Source organism: Monodelphis domestica, chromosome 2 (assembly GCF_027887165.1).
Source record: "Monodelphis domestica isolate mMonDom1 chromosome 2, mMonDom1.pri, whole genome shotgun sequence".
In the NCBI taxonomy this organism is placed as follows: Eukaryota; Metazoa; Chordata; class Mammalia; order Didelphimorphia; family Didelphidae; genus Monodelphis; species Monodelphis domestica.
The window spans coordinates 503542213-503562334 of record NC_077228.1 but is presented as its reverse complement, the minus strand read 5'-3'; the positions used below and the strand labels follow the sequence as shown (position 1 = coordinate 503562334).

Genomic DNA, 20122 nt, shown 5'->3' with positions numbered 1-20122 from the left:
CCAAGGAGAGTCCCTTCCATTTACTCTACCTGTAGGGAAGAGAATTATGGGAGAAAATTTTTTAATGGCTACCTAAGTCTTTCAGGGTCGAGAGTTATTATAAATATTCTAAATAACTGACTAGCATTGCCTCCCATTAGGAAAGAAAAAAATTCAGGGGATGAATCACAAATAAATAGCAAAAAGAAAAATTTAGTTTAATTTAACACAGTTCAATTGAATAATTAAATGGAAAGTTCTCAAGGAAGTGGTTATTTTATTAAGCAACCAATGAGGCAGGCTCTATTGATAGAGTTACAAACACAAAAATAAATCACCAAACATTCATTAGTATACATTCATATAGTACAGGTGGTTCTATGGATAGATACTTGGAAGATCTGAGTTTAATCTGGCCTCCAACACTTACTAGCTGGGTGACCCTGGGCTTAACCTTTATTTGCCTCAGTTCCTTATCTGTAAAATGTGGACACATTGAAAAAGGAAATGGCAAACCAGTATCTTTACCAAGAAAACCCTACAAAGTCCCTGGGGTCATGTAGAGTCAGACATGATTGAAGAAATGAACAACAAATATGCCAGGCACTGGGCTGGGGGCAGAAAGATAAATGTGAAAATACTGCCTGCCTTTGAGGACATTATCTTTGAGCTAGACAGAGTGAGAAAGACTTGAGTTCAAATATAGTTAGTCACTTACTTGTTGTATACTCTGAGCAAGTCACTGTTTGCCTCAGTTTCCTCAAATGTAAAATGGGATATTAAAAGCACTTAACTCTGAGAGCTGTTGTGAGGATAGAATGAAATAATTGATCTAAAATTTTAATACACTCAGCACAGTTCCTGCCACACAGTAAATGCTATATGTCATTATATAACATTTTATATTATAGTAATATGTTATTGTATATAATATATACTATTGTTATTATTATATAGAAGTGTATGCAAAATGGTTACAAGCTGACTTTGGGAGGAAGTGTTGGCAATTACAGGGATCAGGAAGGAGCTCATTCAGAAGATAGCATTTGAGGAAATTAAAAGGAAATTAATTTTGCTTTATGATTTGCAAATTGCTTAATATTCCTTCAGAAGGCACCCCCTCCATTTACTTCAAAACTCAGCTGAAATGCCAACTTTTAAGTAAAGTCTTTCCTGAGTCCTTCCTCCACCCTCTTAGTGTCTCTTCCCATTGGTTTGTCTATGTAACCCTAGCATCTAACAGACAGTGGTTACTATTTGACAATAGGAGACCAGAGGATCAGAGAATTTCAGACCAGAAGAGACTATGGAGATCATTTAGTACAGCTCTTTCATTTTGCAGAAGAGAAAAACAGTCTAAGCAAGGCAGGTACTTTGTGGTATTTCAGATTTCATCCAAACAATCAATAATTTAGGAAGAGAGCCACAAAACATGGTAATGGAGATTAAAACAGGCATTCTGCTTAAAAGTGGAATGCAAAATTACCTTTTGTAGAAAGAGGACGATCCTTACAAGCATCTGGGAATGGAGTTCTTCCAAGGTAAAAAGTGTCCTGGGAGTGCGGATAAAAATTTTGGTCTTTCCATAAGCCACATCATCCTGGAAACCACAGCCCTCAATGAGTTTTTTCACAGCTTGCTTGTCTGAAGGGAGGTCATGATTGGGCCAGGTAAATTCAGAGATCATCTTGTACCTGGGTAAACAACAAGCATTTATGTTACCGAAGAATCTCTTGATGCTGTGCAACTTATTTTTGCCCTGTTGATGCATCTGGAAGAGTGAAAAATGCCATTAGGATTCCTCATCCGAAACGAGTTAGGGAGAAGAAGTCTCAAAGCTTTCTTAAGAAATGATCTTTTAAAAAAAGTTGAAAGGTTGTGCCACTGAAGTGAAGAAAGTAACATGAGCAAGTATAAGTAGACAACAGTAAAAACCTAGTTAGTTGGAAAGAAAACTGGGCAGGCAGGGAGAGCCTGTTTCAAGCAATGGTTTTCAAACTTTTTTCAAAGTTCAATTTGATGAAGAGAAAAGCCACTATGATTGGCTACTCTAATCATCTACTTGGCACTGAAAAGTCACTTTCTATTCCCTACCAGGACGTGGTGGGGGGTATTTCACTGTTCTTGATGATACGATACCTTATAATTTCTAGTTGAGGAGAATTGGGTAGTAAGATAAGTGGACTTGAAAAAGATAGAAAAGGTTTCCAACAAGGTTTCTGGGACAATATTCCGACTCTGTCTCTTTCAGAATAAGGAAATCATTCCAAGAATGGGGGATGGTCAGGCAAAAGGCAGGGTGATGTGAGATGAAGTTCCATGTGTGAGCAGCAGAGAACAGGTCAATTTGGCTAGTCTGTAGAAAGGCAGGAGGCTTAGTGTAGGACGAGGCTGAAAAGACAGGTTTTTAGTTGTAAGAGGCTTTACAAGCCAAAGAAAGGGGTCTGTATTTTATTTTTAGAGGCAACAGGAATTTATTAAGCTTAACATTTATCAGAGGAAGGCTCTCTAGCCTTCTATAGCTCACTAATTGAATAATTAGCCTGTAGAGGAAGTTTTGTAGGAAAATAACATCTTTGTGTCCTCAGAAGACTACCAAAAGCGTCTTCCAAAAAGCTATGAAACTGCTTAATGTAGTTCATTCCAGTGATTGCTTGAATGCAAACCAAACGGCACAGGGATTTATATGAACTTGAGAAGTCTAAAGGAGCCCAAGGCATATGTGCTGGGAAGATATGGCAAAAAAGGAATACTACTTTGGATATATTTATATAAAGCGGTTTAGATGGAATTAAATAGGGAGATAGCTCTACTATCTAAGAACCTAAAGAGAGAAAGAAAAGGCAGAATGAGGTAATGATAAGAAGGCTGGACTCAGAGACAAGGGAACCTGGGTTCTAATGCTCCTTTTCTACTTCTGTGATTTCAGCAAGGTAACTTCTTTGTAAAATGACAAACTGTATCAGATGATGCCCAATGTCTGCTTTAGCTCTGAATTCTCTAGCAACAAAGGTTTATTGAGTCATAAAATTTGACAAATTGGGAGATATTTCAAAAGTCAACCAGTCCAATTCCTGTCTGAAGCATAAATGCTTCTCGTCTTCACACCAAGTCTTCCACAAATAAAGAACTTACTACCTACTGAGGCAGCCAATTCCATTTATGGATAATTCTAACTTTTCTCCCTTATATTGTGTAAAAATTTCACTATTTCCATCTATTACTCCTAGTTTTACTTTCTGAGTCCAAGCAGTATTAGACTACTCCTATTATCTTATAATAAGTCTTCAAGTATATAACTGTCATGTTTCCCTTAAATTCTTTCTTTAGTAGATTAAGTGTATTTTATTCCTTCAACCCAAGTACCTATGGTATATTTTCTAAACCCTTCAGGATTTTGGTCACTTTGCTCCACTTAGTCAACAACCCTTCTAAGACATGGCACTCAGAAGTAAATATTACATTGCAAATATGGTCTGGACAGAGCAGAGTAATGGAATTATCAAGTCTTGCATAGCCATAAGCATTTTGGGGAGTTTTCTTGACAAAGGTACTGGAATGGCTTGCCATTTCCTTCTTCAACTCACTTTACAGATGAGGAAACTGGGACAAACAGAGTTAAGTGATTTGTCCAGGGTCACACACCTAGTAAGTGTCTGAGGCCAGATTTGAACTCCTGAAGATAAATTCCTGATTCCAAGTAACATGCTCTATCTGCTGTGCGACCATACCACTGGTCTAAAACTTGATAATGCTACTCATTCTTTCCTGATTTCTGTGGTGCTGTTCTCTTGGACTTTTCTTTTTCTTTCTGAATACTTTCTCCATCTGCTTGAATGATCCACCTTATTCCACCCACCCATCAAGAACAACTGTGCTCCAAGGCTTTCTCAGTTCATGGCCTCCTACACGTCTTTTCTATAGTCTTTGATTTTAGCAATCATATCTATTCCCATGATTACAATAACCATCTCTGTACAATCCCCAATATTAATATGAATGTATTACTAATAGGAATAGATATTCTCTCTCCTTTCTCTTCTAAATTTCAGTCTATATCCAATAGTTGTTAAACATTTCCATATTGATCTCACATAGGTACCTCAAACTCAACATGTCAAAATTTGATCATATCATCTTTCTCTTCCCAAAATATGCTCCTTCTGTCAACTTTGCCTGTCAAGAATTTGACATTACCTAATCTTCTCATTTCCACCTCCCCCCAGCTCTGCTTGACTCCCTCCCCCCCCATCTAAATAGTTGCCAAGTTGGGGAATGGCTGAACAAATTGTGGTATATGATGGTGATGGAATTCTGTTGTGCTATAAGGAATGATGAACTGCTTGATTTCCATATGAGCCGGGAAGACCTCCGTGAACTGATATGAAGCAAAACGAGCAGAACCAGGAGAACACTGTACACAGTAACTGAAACATTATGGGACGATTATATGTAATCAACTTTGCTACTAGTAGCAATGTCAGGACAATCCCAAGGGATGTATGAGAAAGCATGCTAGCCACATCAAGAGAAAGAACTGTTGGGATAGAAACGCAGAAGGAAAACATTTGATTTATCACTTGCATATATGAGTATTGGATGTGGGGTTTTGATTTTTAAAAGATTACTTTATTACAAAAATGAATAATATGGAAATAAGTATTTGTTGATAATACATGTATAATCCAATGGAATTGCTTGTCAACTCTGAGAGGGGTGGGAGAAAATGGAGGTAAAGAACACAAATCATGTAATCATGAAAAATACTTAAATAAAAAAAAAAACAACTAAATAGTTATGTCCTATCTGTATAATATCTCTCCCTTTCATTGCTTCCTTAGTTCAAGCCCTCATTATCTTTCAACTGGATGATCCCAAGGGCTTCTTAATCAGTATACCTGCAACCAGTCTCTACCCTCTTGAATCCATCCTTCACATAGCTGCGAAATTAATTTCTTTAATGAAGAGCTCTCACCATGCCACTCACACTCCAGATTTTTTTTAGTCGCCTATTGTTGATAGTGTATACTACAAACTCTTTACCCTGATACTAATAATCCTCTGTAATTTGTCTTTGACATTCAAGTCTTCTCCCAACTCCCATCCAACACTACTCCTTTCCACTGCTTCTAATTCTAGACAAACTTAAGTACTTGTGGTTTCCTAATTTCATTTTTCTCTCTTCTACCTCCTCAAATTGACACAACCCATCCTTCCCAAGATCTGAATTTCTTCCTTCTATATCTCTGGTTGTTGAAGTCCCTTTTGTATTCTCTTCTCTTCTCTCCTCTCCTCTTTTCTCCTCTCCTCTCCTCTTCTTTTATTTTCCCTCATCTTCTGTCTTAGAATCAATACTGGCTCCAAGGTAGAAGAGCAGTAAGGTTAGGCAATACAAATTAAGGGACTTGCTTGCCCAGGGTCACACAGCTAGGAAGTACCTGAGATCAGAATTGAATCCAGGACTTCCCATCTCCCTCACAATCTACTGAGCTACTTTGCTATTCCCAAAGTCCTTTTTTTTTTTTAGTGATCCAGCTCAGATATTACCTTTTCTACAAGGTCTTCTCTGGTTATCCCTTATTTCCTCCCTTCCCTTGCACTGAATTAAATCCTCCCTCTTTAAAAATTTCTTGCTTGTCTGGATCTTTATTTTCCCCATTGTAAGTCCTACCTTAATAATAATAACAACAACAATAGCTAACGTAGCACTTACCTTGTGTCAGGCATTGTGCTATGCACTTTACAATTATCTCATTTAATCTTCACAACAACCTTGGAGCTACTTAGCATCAGGCCTTGAGTCAGGAGGTCAGGCTCAAATCTAGCTTCAGACATTTCCTCCCTGTCATTTAACTCCATTTGCCTAACCCTTGCTTTTCTATCTTAAGAGTTGTTACTATGATGGAAAGTAAGAAAAAATCTTCACAGCAACCCCAGAAAGGTAAGTACTATTATTATACCTATATTACAAATGAAGAAACTGAGGCAAACAGAGGTTAAATGTGTTGGTCTGGGTCACATAGCTAGTGAGAGTCTGAGGCCATATTTGAACCCAAATCTTCCTATCTCTGGGCTCACTGCCCTATCCACTGCACCACTTAGTTGCCTTATATCATACCTGTGTACATGTCTTATCCTACCCAAACCTTCCTCCAGATGGAGTTTCTTGAAAAGACGGACAGTGACGATGTTCATCTTTGTTCTTATTGACAATACTGAATGGAACGTTCTGCTCTGTATATATTTAATATTTCTGAAATTAAACTGATGAATGTATCCTGACAGCTCGCAGCCCCCACAGTGATGAAATCACAGGTTAGTTGGCTCCCTTCTTCCCTAAAAAGAATTCCCTTGAACTTTTTTGTTTGCCATGTCATACTGTGGAATCGTACTGAGCTAAAACTTCTAGGTATTTCTCATATTGACTGTTGCCTAGCTCTATGCTGGCAGGTATAGAATCCCAATGCCATCTGGTCCAACCTGTATCTGAAGAAGGAGGGGGGAAGAGCTCTCACTCTGCCCATCCTGCCAAAACTCCTCCACTTTCTTCTCTAGGTGTCTACATCCATTATTCAAGAGATCCTGTTAATAATGGGTTCTAAAATTTTTCCAAGAATAGAAGTCAAGCTTCTTGGACTGTGGTTTGCCAACTTTGGTCTTTTCTATTTTTTGAAAACTGGGAATATTTGTCTTTCTCTTGTCTTGCACTGTCCTCAACTGCCCTCCATGAACTCTGTTCACAAATAGTGATTCTACAGTGATAGCTAGCAGTACTTTCAGTACTCTGCAGGTACTGAACTCATCAAGGATAACTAAGCATTCTCTCACCAGTTGGGTTGTTATTATTCTGTTGTTTCAATCATGTTAGATTTGGGGTTTTCTTGACAAAGACATTGGAGTGGTTTTCAATTTCCTTCTCCAGCCCATTTTACAGATGAGGAAACTGAAGCTGACAGAGTTAAGTGACTTTCTCAGGATCACACAACTAGTACATGTCAGAGGCTAGATTTGAACTGAGTCTTTCTAACTCCAGGCCTGGCATTCTTTCCACTGTGCCACCCAGCTGTCTGCCCTCTAACACCCTTCTTATATTAGGTTTCAACTTCCTCTTTGTCCTTTTAGTTCCCCCAATCCAATTCAAACATCCTCCTCCTGGACTGAGCAAAAAATCCTCTGCTATTTAAAGTTATAAAGGAGCAACAACTTTTCTCCATTGTCCATTAGGATGGTCCCAAGGGCCTGGGGCAGCAGTTCTAGCCATTCTTTTATCCTTTTCATTCCACTAGAGTTTTTTGTTTTCCTTCACTTGCTCCAAGAGCCTCAAGTCATTCTGAGCTCTAGCCACTCTCTCTTAACACTGTCCTTAGAGAACCATACTAAGCTTTTGCACTTATCCTCCATTATCTGCTTCTCTCTCCATCTTCCACATGTCTTTTTAATATCTAAGTTGGTCACCGAGATCCCTGGGCATTCACATCATTTTCTTTATGCAATTATTCCTTCTTTCCAGATCTGAATTAGTTCTTTGTGCCTTTGAATTTCATTCTTCAGTAATCATCAGTTCTTGAGTCTTTATTTTCTCTATTATAAGTCTTCCCTGCTCTTCCCTCCCCCTTCCAGTCTTCTTACACTTTACACCCTTATCCCTTTCCCCACCACATACTGGTGAGTGACACCAGCCTCTTGGCCGTTCCAAGAACAAGAACAATCCATCTCTTGACTCGAGGCACTTTCAAGGCTTAAGGTTTGTCCCTGACATACCTGGAATGCTTTCCCTATTCATCTCAGCTTCCTGACTTCCCTGGCCTCCTTTAAGTTCCAGAAAAACTCATCATCTTCAGGATATCTTTTCCAACCCCTCTTAATTCCAGTGCCTTCGCTCTGTTGATTATTCCCTACTTCTCTTGTTGCTATTTGTCTTTTGTTTTTGAAGAAGACCAAAGGCATCATGGGACTGATGTCTTAAACTTGGGAATAAATTGGATTTAAGTGAGGCGGGTTGCCCAAAGTTATCTTTCTCTTGCAGAGTCATTGAAGTCCAGAGGTAAGACTAAAGTCAGAATGACTGGCTCAAGGTTGCATCTCAGACTGCTTGCCAAGTGCTAAGCACTCTGTTGGAACAAACTGTTCTACTCTGCCCTTTCTGCTAGGGGAAGTCTTCACATGCTTGGGGTTTGAGACCAGCCAGTTACCCTCAGTATGGTTTAGCCCATCTGCCTAATGGTTCTATCAGAGTGTGGCCACTGTATGTGCTATAGCTTCTTGGAGTCACAGGGGAGAGGTGAAAGTATTTATCCTGTATGCAGCTTGTTATTACTAATTGCTTGTATGTGGTCTCCTTTGCCAGACCATAAATACCTGGAGGTTGGGGACTATCTTTTGCTTCATTTTTTTTCTCTAGCATTTAGCACAGTGCTAGGCACATAGTAGGATTTTAAATAAAAAAAATTTTTTAAACCCTTACCTTCTTTCTTAGAATCAATACTGTGTATTGGTTTCAAGGCAGAAGAGCAGTAAGGGCTAGGCAACTAGCCTATAACTAGGGGTTAAATGACTTGCTCAGGGTCACACAGCTAGGAAGTATCTGAGGTCAGATTTGAACCCAGGACCTCATGTCTTTGGGCCTGGTTCTCAATCCACTGAGCCACTCAGCTGCCCCTTATGGTAGGAATTTAACAAATGTTTATAGACTATCTCATTTCATACTTTCCCCTGTATATGTCTTATCCTACTTCAACTGTTCTCCATTTGACTATAGCAGCTTTGGAGAACTTTGGAGTTCAAGTGCCCAGAGAGCAAATTCAAGCTATCTGTGAGCCCTTGCATTAAGGGAGAGAGCTGAGAGAGAGAGTGTTTGCTTTGGGAGGCTGGACAGAGGAGTGGGGCATGCAAAATGTCCTTGGGTGCTGGGAAGAGGGGGAACGGAGCAGCAACCTGAGTGCCAGCTCTGTACGCGTACCACATCTTCACCAATGCGGGGCTATAGGAATAGATTGCAAGATATTAGCTCCATTTCTAGCTGGCATTTACATGGCACTTTGAGATTTATGAAGCAGTTTATATTCATTATTCTCATTTGATCCTCATGACCAGGCATGGATGTTACAGGTGGGTTGAGGACATTACAGATAATATTTTATTGGGGAGTACAAAGAACTCTATGAAGAAATTCCTCAATGAATCCAGTTCTGCAATAAAGTCTTAGAGGATTGCACTAGGGAATTAATTAATGCCTAAAGTCATAGAACCATTAACATGAATGAGGCTGGGCTCCAAAACCCTCCATGGCTCCCAAGGTCAGTTCTCCATCCCCCATACGGACTTTCATGATACAAATTTGATTGCAGAAAACCAGCCTGTTAAGTGAATTTTCGTAAACACGGTCATTTTAAATTTTGTATTGCAATTAATTATGATGGAAAACAAAATATTCTTTTGTAATGTAAATGATAACATTTCATAGTTAGCCAATAAGCATTGATTAAGCCCTTACTAGGTGCCAGGGACTGTGCTAAATGTGGAGATACACAGAAAAAAGCCCACAAAGCTTCTGCCCTCAATAAATAGACAGTTTAATGGTGGAGAGGTAAATAAATGGGTATGAACAAGATATATTGAGAGTAGACAGAAAGTAATCTGAAAGGGAAGGCATAATAGCAGGAAGGCGGGGGTGGGGTAAGAAAAAGCCTTCCAGAGATGGTGTGGCTGAGTCTTGAAGGAAGCCCTGGGAGCCAGCAGGCAGAAGTGATGAAGGAGGGCATTTCACGCTGAGATGAGAGCCAATGATGAAGTGCTGTGGGTGAGAAACAGTATGAAGGCCCATGGCGTGGGATTGTTGAGTTTGTGGAGGGAAGTCAAGTGTAAGAACACTGATTGGAAAGATACAAAGGGTCCAGGTTGAGAAAAGATTTAAATGTTACACAGAGGGCTTTGTATTTGGTTGTGGAAGTACTAGAGTCCTATTGGTAGGTTTATTTATTTATTTTTTAGACAGGGTTGGACCTCTATTCTTGGAAAATCAGTTTGGCAGCTGAATGGAAAATGAAATGGAGTGGCGACAGACTTCAGTCAGGGAAGGAGCCCAATAGGTTATTATAAGGGCAGTTCAGAGATTTAGTGAATAGAGAGCCAGGCTTGGAATCAGGAAGAATTGGGTTCAACTCTGGCCTCATATACTTCCTAGCCGTGTAACCAAGTGCAAGTCACTTAACTCCCATTGCCTAGCTTTTACGACTCTTGGAACTAATATTCAGCATTGATCCTAAGACAGAAGTTAAGGGTTTTATTAAAAAAAAAAGGAAAGGAAGTATAATAGTTCAGGTGTAAGGTAATGACGTCTTGAACTATGGTGATGGATGAGGCAGTTGAGAGAAAGAGACAAATACAAGAGATAAATCCTATTTTCTTGAAACAGAGCATATTGTACAGTATTAGGACAGAATGCCTTGAAACAAACATGGTGCTTCCCTATACTCTTTGCCCCATAGCTCTCTCTTAAAAGGAAAAATAGAAAGGATCACAAAGATAGACAATTTTAGGGATCTAGTCCAAACCACTTCACAGATGAGAAAGGATAAAAAAAAGCCAAGAAGAAAGAACAGAAGACTATGGATCAGAAGCTCTGGATTCCAGTTCTGACTTTGTTACTCATAAGTTGATCTCTGTTTAGGGCCCAAGTTTCTTTTCTATAAAATAGGACAAATGCCTTGCTGACCGGCCAGGGTTGTTGTGAAAATCAAACAATTAATTCGTCAGAAGCTGCTTAAACTGACAGCCAAAAAGATGTTATTCTGCAAATTCCCTACTTATGTGCTTCTGGGAGTCATCCGATTGTATCGTTTATTTTCTGGCATCTTTAATAAAGGCAGCTGCAGGTAACATATTAGCCAGAATTGTTTTTAAGGCTCCCTAGTTCAAGCTAAGCTTTTCAATGGTCTATAAAATACACCAAATTTGAATTTTTTCTCCTGATGAATAAAACCCCCCAATAAATTATGGGAATAAAAATGAATAGCAGCCTCAAGTCACATAAGAAAATAAACATCAGATTTCTTTGAAAATATTAGCTATATTTGAGAATTAGTGAGTGGGTAACAGTAAACAAGGGTCTGGATGCATTTTACGGATAAAACAATTATATGTCTGCATTTTTCACTACAACTTATCAAATTTGTTTTATAATGAGACAAAAAGTACGAAGTTTGAACTCGTCCCATTTTGAAGTCCATGATACAAAAAGTCAAGTTTATTTCTTCAGGAAAGGAATAAAGCTATATGGTTCCAAGATAGAAGATCGGGAAGGACTACATAGGCTACTGGGGTTATTGGGGTTGCCCAGGGTCACATAGCTAGGAAGCATCCGAGACCAGGACTTCTCATCTCAAGACCTGGCTCAAGACAACTTGGAGCCATAACTCAATTTTTAAAAAAAGGAGAACCAACCCGATTTACTATAAATTGCTAAATTCCACTTAACCACAAATAAAAGGAAGAGTTTATAAAGCTGATTATGTCTTCAGTGTCTTCCTTGTCTACTGTTAACATGCCTTCCCATTTTAAGAAATACACATGTTTCCTGGAAACTTGCTCTCCTCTCAAGTTCTTCTTCCATTTCTTTTTCATTCTCCTGTGCACTTTGGCTTTCTGTGGAACTGTTTTCAGGTCAATAATGACTGTTTAATCGTTAAAACCATCTCTCACTGCTCCTCCTTGACTCCCCCATAACTTTGACACTAATAAGCACCGAGATAGGGAGCTCTTTTCTCTTGGCTTCACTGACCCTGCACATTCCTGGTTTGTTATCTCTGGAAGATAATGGTACCCTCAGGATTAACATGAACATTCAGAATAATATCTGGTATTTATAGAGTACTTTTAAGGTTTGCAAAGCACTTTACAGCTCATTTCAATCAATCAATCAATCATTAAACATTTATTATGCACTTACTATGTGCCAAACATTAGCTAAGTGTTGGGGACACACAACCAAAAAGCAAAATCAGATGGTCTCAAGAAGCTTCCAATCTAATTGGGAAGACAATCTGCAAACACATATAGACAAAGCAAGCTAAATCCAGAATAATACATAGGAAAGAATTAATGGAGGGAAGGGACTAGAATTTAGAGGGATTGAAAAAGGCTTTCTGGATTTTAGTTGGGACTTAAAGGAAGCCAGCGAAGTGAGGAGAGAAGTATTTCAGGCATAGGGGACAGCCAAGTAGCATACCCAGAGCCAGGAAATGTTTCTTGAATGTGGAAGAGCCAAGAGGCCAGTGCTACCAGATTGAAGAGTCTGTGATTGGAAGTTATATGTAAGAAGACTGGAAAGGTAGGAGGGGGTTAGATTCTGAAGGGCCTTCAATGGCAAAAAGAGAACTTTGTATTTGATCTTGGAGGCTATAGGGAGCTTGATTGGGCTTATTGGAGTTTTTCAAATAGGATTGGGGCTCACATAATCAGACCTGCACTTTGGGAAAGTTATTTTGGGAGCTGCATGAAGGAATGGTTAGAGAAGGGGAGAGATTTGAGGCAGGCAGACCCCAAACCTCACCACCCCCAGCAGACTATTACAACAGTCCAGGAGTGAAGTGATGAAGACTTGTATTAGAATGACAGCAATATCAGAGGAGAAAAGGGGGCACATCCTGGAGATATTTCAAAAACAAAATTGATGGACTTTGACAACAGATTGGATATGGGGATGGGGGAGGGAAGGCAATAAGAGTAGTGAGGAGTCAAGGATGACTGATTCTCACAACTCTAGGAAGCAGGTGCCATTATTATCTCTATTTTACAGATGATTAAAATTGAGGCAAACAGGTTAAGTGATTTGCAAGGGCTACATAGCTAATAAGTGCTGGATTGGAATGCAGGTCTTCCTAGTTCCAGGTCCAGCATACTATCTACGGGGAGAGGGCAAGATAATGAATTCTGTTTTGGACATGCTGAAATTGAGATTCTATGGGATGTTAAAATTTGAGAGGGATGCAGTTGGTGATGCAGGATTGTAGCTCAGGAGAGTATAGGACTGGCTTTGGAGATGTGAGAGTAATCTACAAAGAGATGACAACTGAACCCCTAGGAGTTGATAAAATCACTGAGAGAGGGTATAGAGCAGCGGTTCCTGACCTTTTTAGCTAATGGATCCCTTGGCAGTTTCACGAAGCCTGTGGACCCTTTCCCAGATTGGTGTTTAATGCATACAATAAAATACACAGGATGATGGGAAATTATTATGTTGAAATAAGTTATTCAAATATTATTTTAAAAAGATTCCATTTAAGATTCTAGATTAAGAATGTATGTTTAGAGAACAGTAGAATAATAAATAATATAATAAATTATAAATAATAATTATATGTCATATAGTTATAAATAATAAATAAAGAATAACTTTAGTTGAGAAATGAGGTCAAAAGCCAGATTGTATAAGGAAGAAGCTGAGAAGTGAATGAGAGTAGGGGAAGTGGAGGTAATGAGTACAGGCAGCTTTTTCCCACCTAGAAATTTATCTGTAAAAGGGAAAATCAATAAAATGATAGGTGATAGTCGATGCTAGAAGTGATAATAGCACTGGGTGAGAAGGAGAGCTCGTAACTAATCTGGAATGGAGCAATTTCTTCAGTGATGATGGGAAATGGAAGACTGATTCCAAGTACACAGAGAATGTTAGTGGATCATGAAGGAGAGGCACTGACTGTAGACTATCCTTTCTGGAAAGAGGCAAAGGTCTGGCATACACGAGTATATTAGCAAAATTGGATCACAGCAACATGAATTTATATTGTACCCTTCCCTCAAGGGGCTCAAGTAGAGTGAAACAAAAGCATATACTCAGATTACACATGTTCCTGCAATCCTACAGGGGCTAATCTTTTAACCAAAAGAGAATCTGACACGGAGACTAGTCAAGATGACTTTCTGAAATCTACATAAAAATAGAAGTAAAATTCATTCTGTTCCCTTAGTTTTCATAGTCAGTGGTATGCTAGTGGGTTTATTACTTTCCAATTTGGTTACAGTAAAAGTTCCCATTTCTGAAAATGCTACAGTTAATGCTAGATTTAATATCTGAGGGTTCATATCTTATAAAAGTTTGAGCAAAAGCAATCCTATTGCAAAAATATAACAAAAACCAAAATCTTATTCTAAAATAATTTAATTCACAAGGATAAGAAATATTTAAAAACCCTATATATCTACAATAGTATTATACAGAACCCCCACCCCCACTCACCCCCATCCATCAGCGTGGATAGAAGACCAGATAGATGACACAGTCAGACATGGGAACCAAATGTTAAGATTCATCATATGAAGAGATGAACAAACAATGGCACATTAAGAAAGGGCAGGGGCAACCAGAAAATTAAATTAAAAAAACTAAGTAAGAAGCAGTATATAAAACAGAAACAAGTCAATATTTAAGAAACATTAAGGGTAGCAATGGTCCAAGCAAGTTGGAAAAATCTTTAGACATACTGTAAAAATTGGATACACTGATGCTACCCTATTACTCTTAAAGGTTTTCCATTTATCTAACAAATCAATGCAAAGTCACTCTTCTCTCCTTCCCTAAGGCAAAGAGCATGACCCTGGCACCTTAGCAAATCACATCCTGCATGGTACTGCTAATTATAAAGCTGAACTCAGAATCAATCTGCCATTTGACAGCATCTTTTCCTCCCTGAAAAACCTCAGAAGCTTTCAAGGTCACTGGTACATTAAAAATCCCTATCTGTGTCTCTCCATAAAAGACATGAAGATAAAGGAAAGTGACAAGTAGAAACCTGGGCTTAAACCGATAATCCTTAATAAAAGCCTGCACAACTTGAGACAAGAAATGACTGTAAAATATTCGTGTGAGCAAAGAGAAAGATACTTCTTTTGGCATCAGTGACTGTTGGTCTAATGGACCCCTCGTTTCCATTCCACCCTCCCTCCCACTTTCAATTAAAGTATATGTCTCTGATGGAGTGGGATTGCAAAGAGAAAAATACTGAAGGCCATAATGAATCAGTAATGTGACTGATTTCCATTTCACGTGTGGCTTGAGGAATCAGTTTTGTTACCTTCTGGTGACATGCAATTTAAAGCAGAAACTGGATCCGTCTACCATAGGAAACTGGGTTTTCCCAGAAGCATATTTCTATTCAAAATAGATGGTTTGGGTGGATAGGTTACATGGCAAAATACTGAGTCAAAATGCTTATTTAAATAAATAATGATAAGAATAGATGGGGTACTTTTTTGGCCTTTCCAATTTCATGGTTGCTGATTGGGTCCCACTAATCTCCATTTCCTAAATCACTTCTCTACCAGAAAATGAACTACAGTTCATTTTCCTCTTAACATGGTAGCAAATCTAAAGTTTGAAGGCAAAGGGAAGCCAAAGAAATGGCTGATTGAGTACATTTATATAGTTTGTAATTCACTATCACTGGTCTAGCTCTTTATTCACTGACTCTCTCTTTTCCCATCTTCCTTACATACTTTTTCTTGACTTACTCTAGCCTCAGAGGTAGAGCCTTGCATGACGTCTTTCTGAACACATATTTCCCATCTCCAGTTTGGCCCAGGAAATGCTTTGATCCATCTCCCACTCAACTCATGGTAGCATTTAACCTCTATTCATTTTCTTTTCTTGTTAAAAACCCTTATCATCTATCTTGTAATTGATACAAATATTGATTCTAAGACAGAAGGGTGGAAGGGGATAGCAGTTCAGGTTAAATGACTTGCCCTGGGTCATTTGGCTAGGAGGCATCTATGGCCAGATTTGAACACCCAGGTCCTCCTGACTCCAGGTCTGGTACTCTACCCACTGTGCTACCTAAATGCCCCTATTCATTTTTCACAAGTTGCAGTTAGAACATCCAAATAATGGATATGCTGGATATAAATCTTATTCTTATAATTTGTTGTATTTGCAAGGCAATGCAAGTAGATTGTTCTTGCTATAAAATCTCAAGAAGGAGGTCAAACCAAAATCAATTTTAAAAGTTAAAATAGGATTCTAACCAGGAAAACTGACAGTTTAAAGACAAATATCCTAAAAAACTCAACATACCTTTGTTATTCTAAGCTTTATATTTTATTTTGCTTAAATATTCATTTAATGGTGAGATTTTATATTTTAAATACTCTTTAAATATTTTAAAGTTTAAGACAAATATTTTAAAATATTCTTGGGCTTCTGAAGGAATCTCTTTCTCCATCTGCTGTCCTTTGATAAAGTGAATTTTAAAGACCTCATCTCTTTTCCTCAAAAAAGGATGCACTATTTTCCAGAACTCATTTATGCCAACAAATGAGGGACATATTTCTCTGTTCTAGGATCTATTCATTGTTTTCATCATCTGAAACATGAATGGTAGGAAAATTATCTTGTTTTCAAGGTAATTTGAAGATCCTTGCTCACCTGTGAAGAAACTTCTCATAGGTCTGACGGTAAGCAAATCCTGCCCGCCGCACCCTCACATTTTCCAGTAGCCCAAGATATTCCACTTGATGCCGGCATCTCTCTTCATCAAACAGCTGAGGGGACTTTTTGTCATTTGGTTTAATGCAACGTACATAATATGGTTCCTAAGGAGATAATATTTACATATAATAAATTACACTTGAGAATAAGTCCAAGTCAAGGCAACAATCATGTAACTAGTTCTGATTATTTTGGGTTCTCTTTACTAAACAGAAACTAATGAAGATATTAAAAATGAGAAGATGGCTAGGTGGCTCAGGGGTTTGAGAACCAGACCTAGACAGGAGGTCCTGGGTTCACATCTGGTCTCAGACAACTTCCCAGCTGTGTGACCCTGGGCAAGTCACTTAACCCCTATTGCCTAGCCTTCTGCCTTGGAACCAGTACACACTATTGATTCTAAGATGGAAGGTAAGGGTTTGGAAAAAAAAAGTAACTTGAAGGACTTTCCACATTACTTACTGGCACATACATGACTTTACTGTCTCTCACCCATCTGCTGTGGGATTAGAATCATGGTCACCAATGGAGGACAAGACAGTTATGTTTCCTACTACCATGTAACCTATAGTCTATTACACACATTTTGCAATCTGCCTAAACCATGTGAGATCCTTGCCCTTGAGTTTGATGTTTTCCTCCTCTTATGTTTCTCCTCACCTGCTTCCTCAAAATACTTTCATCTACCACACATTTCCTTTATCTGACACTCTTCTGAGACTTTCGTGTACAAATACGGTTTAGAAAGTCTAAAAAAGGTTTTTTAACACCGAATGACTGGCACTGATGAGGATTTGTAAATTTACCCCCTCTAAGGCTTTTCATTAAATAGAATTCACTGGAAACAGATTAGGAAAGCATTTTACAAATAGCTTTAAAAGTTCAGGTTAAAGGAGTGTTTCTTAAAATGGAATTCTATGTGTAATTATTAAATATCACTGGGGCACTATTAGTCACTGATGGCCATCCCTTATTAAGAAGCAGAAACTCTTTCATGCTCTTCAGGAGAGGCACTGTAAGACAATTAAAATATAATGTGCTTAATAAAAACACTTTCCATTTAACCAATTTCCTATCAATTTATGTGTTTTCCTTTTTTAAAATTTAGAAATAAGCATTCTAATCAAGCCTAATACACTAAAAATTCTACATATTGTGGACAATGATAAATGTTAAACAGAAGCCACAGTAATATTTTGGGAAAAAACAAATCTCCCAATCTTTATCCTATTTTGCCCTTAGCTCATCCTTCTAAAAGTCATCTCGAGTCAGTCAAAAAGCATTTATTAAGAATGTGCCACATGCCAAGAACTGTACTAAGCTCTGTGGGAGCTCCCAGTTTAATGGGGGAGACAACATGCAAACAAGGCTGTATAAACAAGATATGGGCAGGATCAACTGAAAATAGCCAACAGAGGGAAGGCACTAGGATTAAGGAAGATTCAGAAAGGCTTCCTATAGATAGTGGGGTTTTGGCTGGGACTTGAAGGAAGCCTGGAAAGAGAGAGGTGGAGGCAGAGAATTCTAGGCATGGGGAAAAGTCAATGAAAATACACCAGGTCAGAGATGGAATGTCTTGTGTGAAGAAGAGCAAAGAGGCCAGGGTCATGGGATCATGGAGTGCATGGGAAAGTAGGGTTAAGAAGATTGGAAAGGAAGGAAGGGCCAGGTTATAAATGGCTTTCAAAGCTAAACAGAGAGATTTAGATTTGATCCTGGAGGCAACAGGAAGCCACTGAATTAACTGACTGTAAGTACAAGGTGACATGGTCAGACTGTGCTTTGGGAAGATCACTTTGACAGTTGGAAGGAGAATGGACCTGGAGTGGAGACAAGTGAGGCAGAGAGACTGATTATTAGGGTATTGACAATCCAGTCGGGAACCGGATAATGGCCAGCATTAGGGTGGAGCCAGTGTATGAAAAATGCAGTGTAATACACATAATTCATGTGAGATTGCAGGAAATATACTGATACTAGAGAATGGGACTACCTTAATTTGCCTTGCTTTGAACAGTACTACCAAGGCACAGAGCCATGTGTGAACGTCCACTTCCATTCATTTGTTCATATGAGGACTTACTGTATGCACAGGGCTACATAAATAAGCCTGTTATCTGCAACTCATTGCTATCCTTCCTCAGATGGGGCATGCAAATGAAGACAATGCTCTAGGTATGGTGTGATTAGGCTGGAGTACAACAGCACTATCGTTTTCTTAGATTTGAACGCTATGGATTTTGCAATCTAACTTAAAATTGCATATCATTCTAAGAACAAAAATAAATGTCTGGTTTTTTAAAAAAGCAATTGGTTTTGGGGCAGTGTAGTAGAATGGAAAAAACTGACTCCAGTTAGAGGACCTAGGTTCAAATCCCACCACTGACATGTACTGCCTTTATGACTCTGGACAACTTAGCTCATCTCTCTAGCCTCCATTTCCTCCTGTATAAAGTGAATGGGTTAGACTACATTGTCTGTGCGGTTCCTTTTGGCTTTAGATGTCTGGTTCAAAATATCCTAAAAATAATCTAGCAGAGTGTTTAAAATGATTAGTGACTGTCCTGTTAGAAGGAATTTAATGAAGATGTCTGGAATTGAATTCTGAAAGATGGAATAACTTATATTTCAGAGAATTACAAACTCTTAGATTTCAGGAAGGAATCTCAGAAGTTATTGAGTGTAATCTGCTCTCAGAAAGAAACCTGTTCTACCACACACCTCACAAATGGCCGTCTAGCTTTGCTTGGGCAACTTCTTCATGCCACTCATTCCTTTTAGTCAGCTCTGACTCTAAAAAAAATCCTTACTTTCTGTCTTAGAATCAATATTGAGTATTGGCAGAAGAGCAGGAAGGGCTAGGCATTTGGATTTAAGTGATTTGTCCAGGGTCATACAGTAAGGAAGTGGCCGAGTCCAGATTTGAACCCACATCCTCCTGATCTATCTATAGTGCTAGCTGCCCCTCAGTTTTCACTATTAGGAAATTTTTCTTTGTAGTGGGTGGTAATCTTCTCTGCAGTTTTCACACATCACTCTTGGTTGTGTCCTTTGAGGACAAGCAGGACAAATTAAACCACTCTTCTATATGATAGACCTTCATCAATTTGAAGAAGGAAGGCTATTGCGTTTCCATCCAACTCTTCCTTTTCCAGGCTAACCATCCCAGTTCTTTCAACTGACTGATCTTTGGCAAGTCTTGGACACAGCAAATGTTTAGGAAATTCTTGTCAATTAATTGGTTGAATTGACACTTCACTGCTCCAGTCACCCTCTCCAGACATTCTTCAGTTTGTCATTGTCCTTGTTTGTTACAATAACTTTCATTACACATTTAAAGGGCTGCTCTGTTGAAGAGGGATTTGACTTATTTTGTTTGGCCCCGGAGGGCAGAATTGGGCAATCAGCAGAATCAAATAGGTGAAAGTTGCAAAGAGAACATCCTCACAATTAGAACTGTCCTAAGTGGAATAAGGGAGATCCCTAAATGAGTGAAATCCCAGTTCTGGGTCCTATTTCTGTCCTCTCTCATATTCCTGTCCCTAGAGAAGATGAAGTCTAAGTCAGAAAGGAGAAGTGAGGGGGAAGCCAGGTAGCTCAGTGAATTGAAAGCCAGATCTAGAGACAGGAGTCCCTAGGTTCAAATCTGGCCTCAGACAC

At 38.8% G+C, this 20122-nt stretch overlaps 1 protein-coding gene across 2 annotated transcripts in view; it reads right to left on the bottom strand.

Annotated features, from left to right (window-relative positions):
- The window catches only part of MYO1D (myosin ID), a 381916-nt gene that overhangs the window by 200929 nt on the left and 160865 nt on the right, over positions 1–20122 (bottom strand). For both annotated transcript variants that reach the window (XM_056819463.1, XM_001368007.4), the window contains 2 exons: positions 16400–16566; positions 1466–1673 (listed from right to left, as the gene is read on the bottom strand). In XM_056819463.1, the coding sequence (XP_056675441.1) occupies positions 1466–1673; positions 16400–16566 (375 nt within the window). The remainder of the gene's footprint in view (positions 1–1465; positions 1674–16399; positions 16567–20122) is intronic.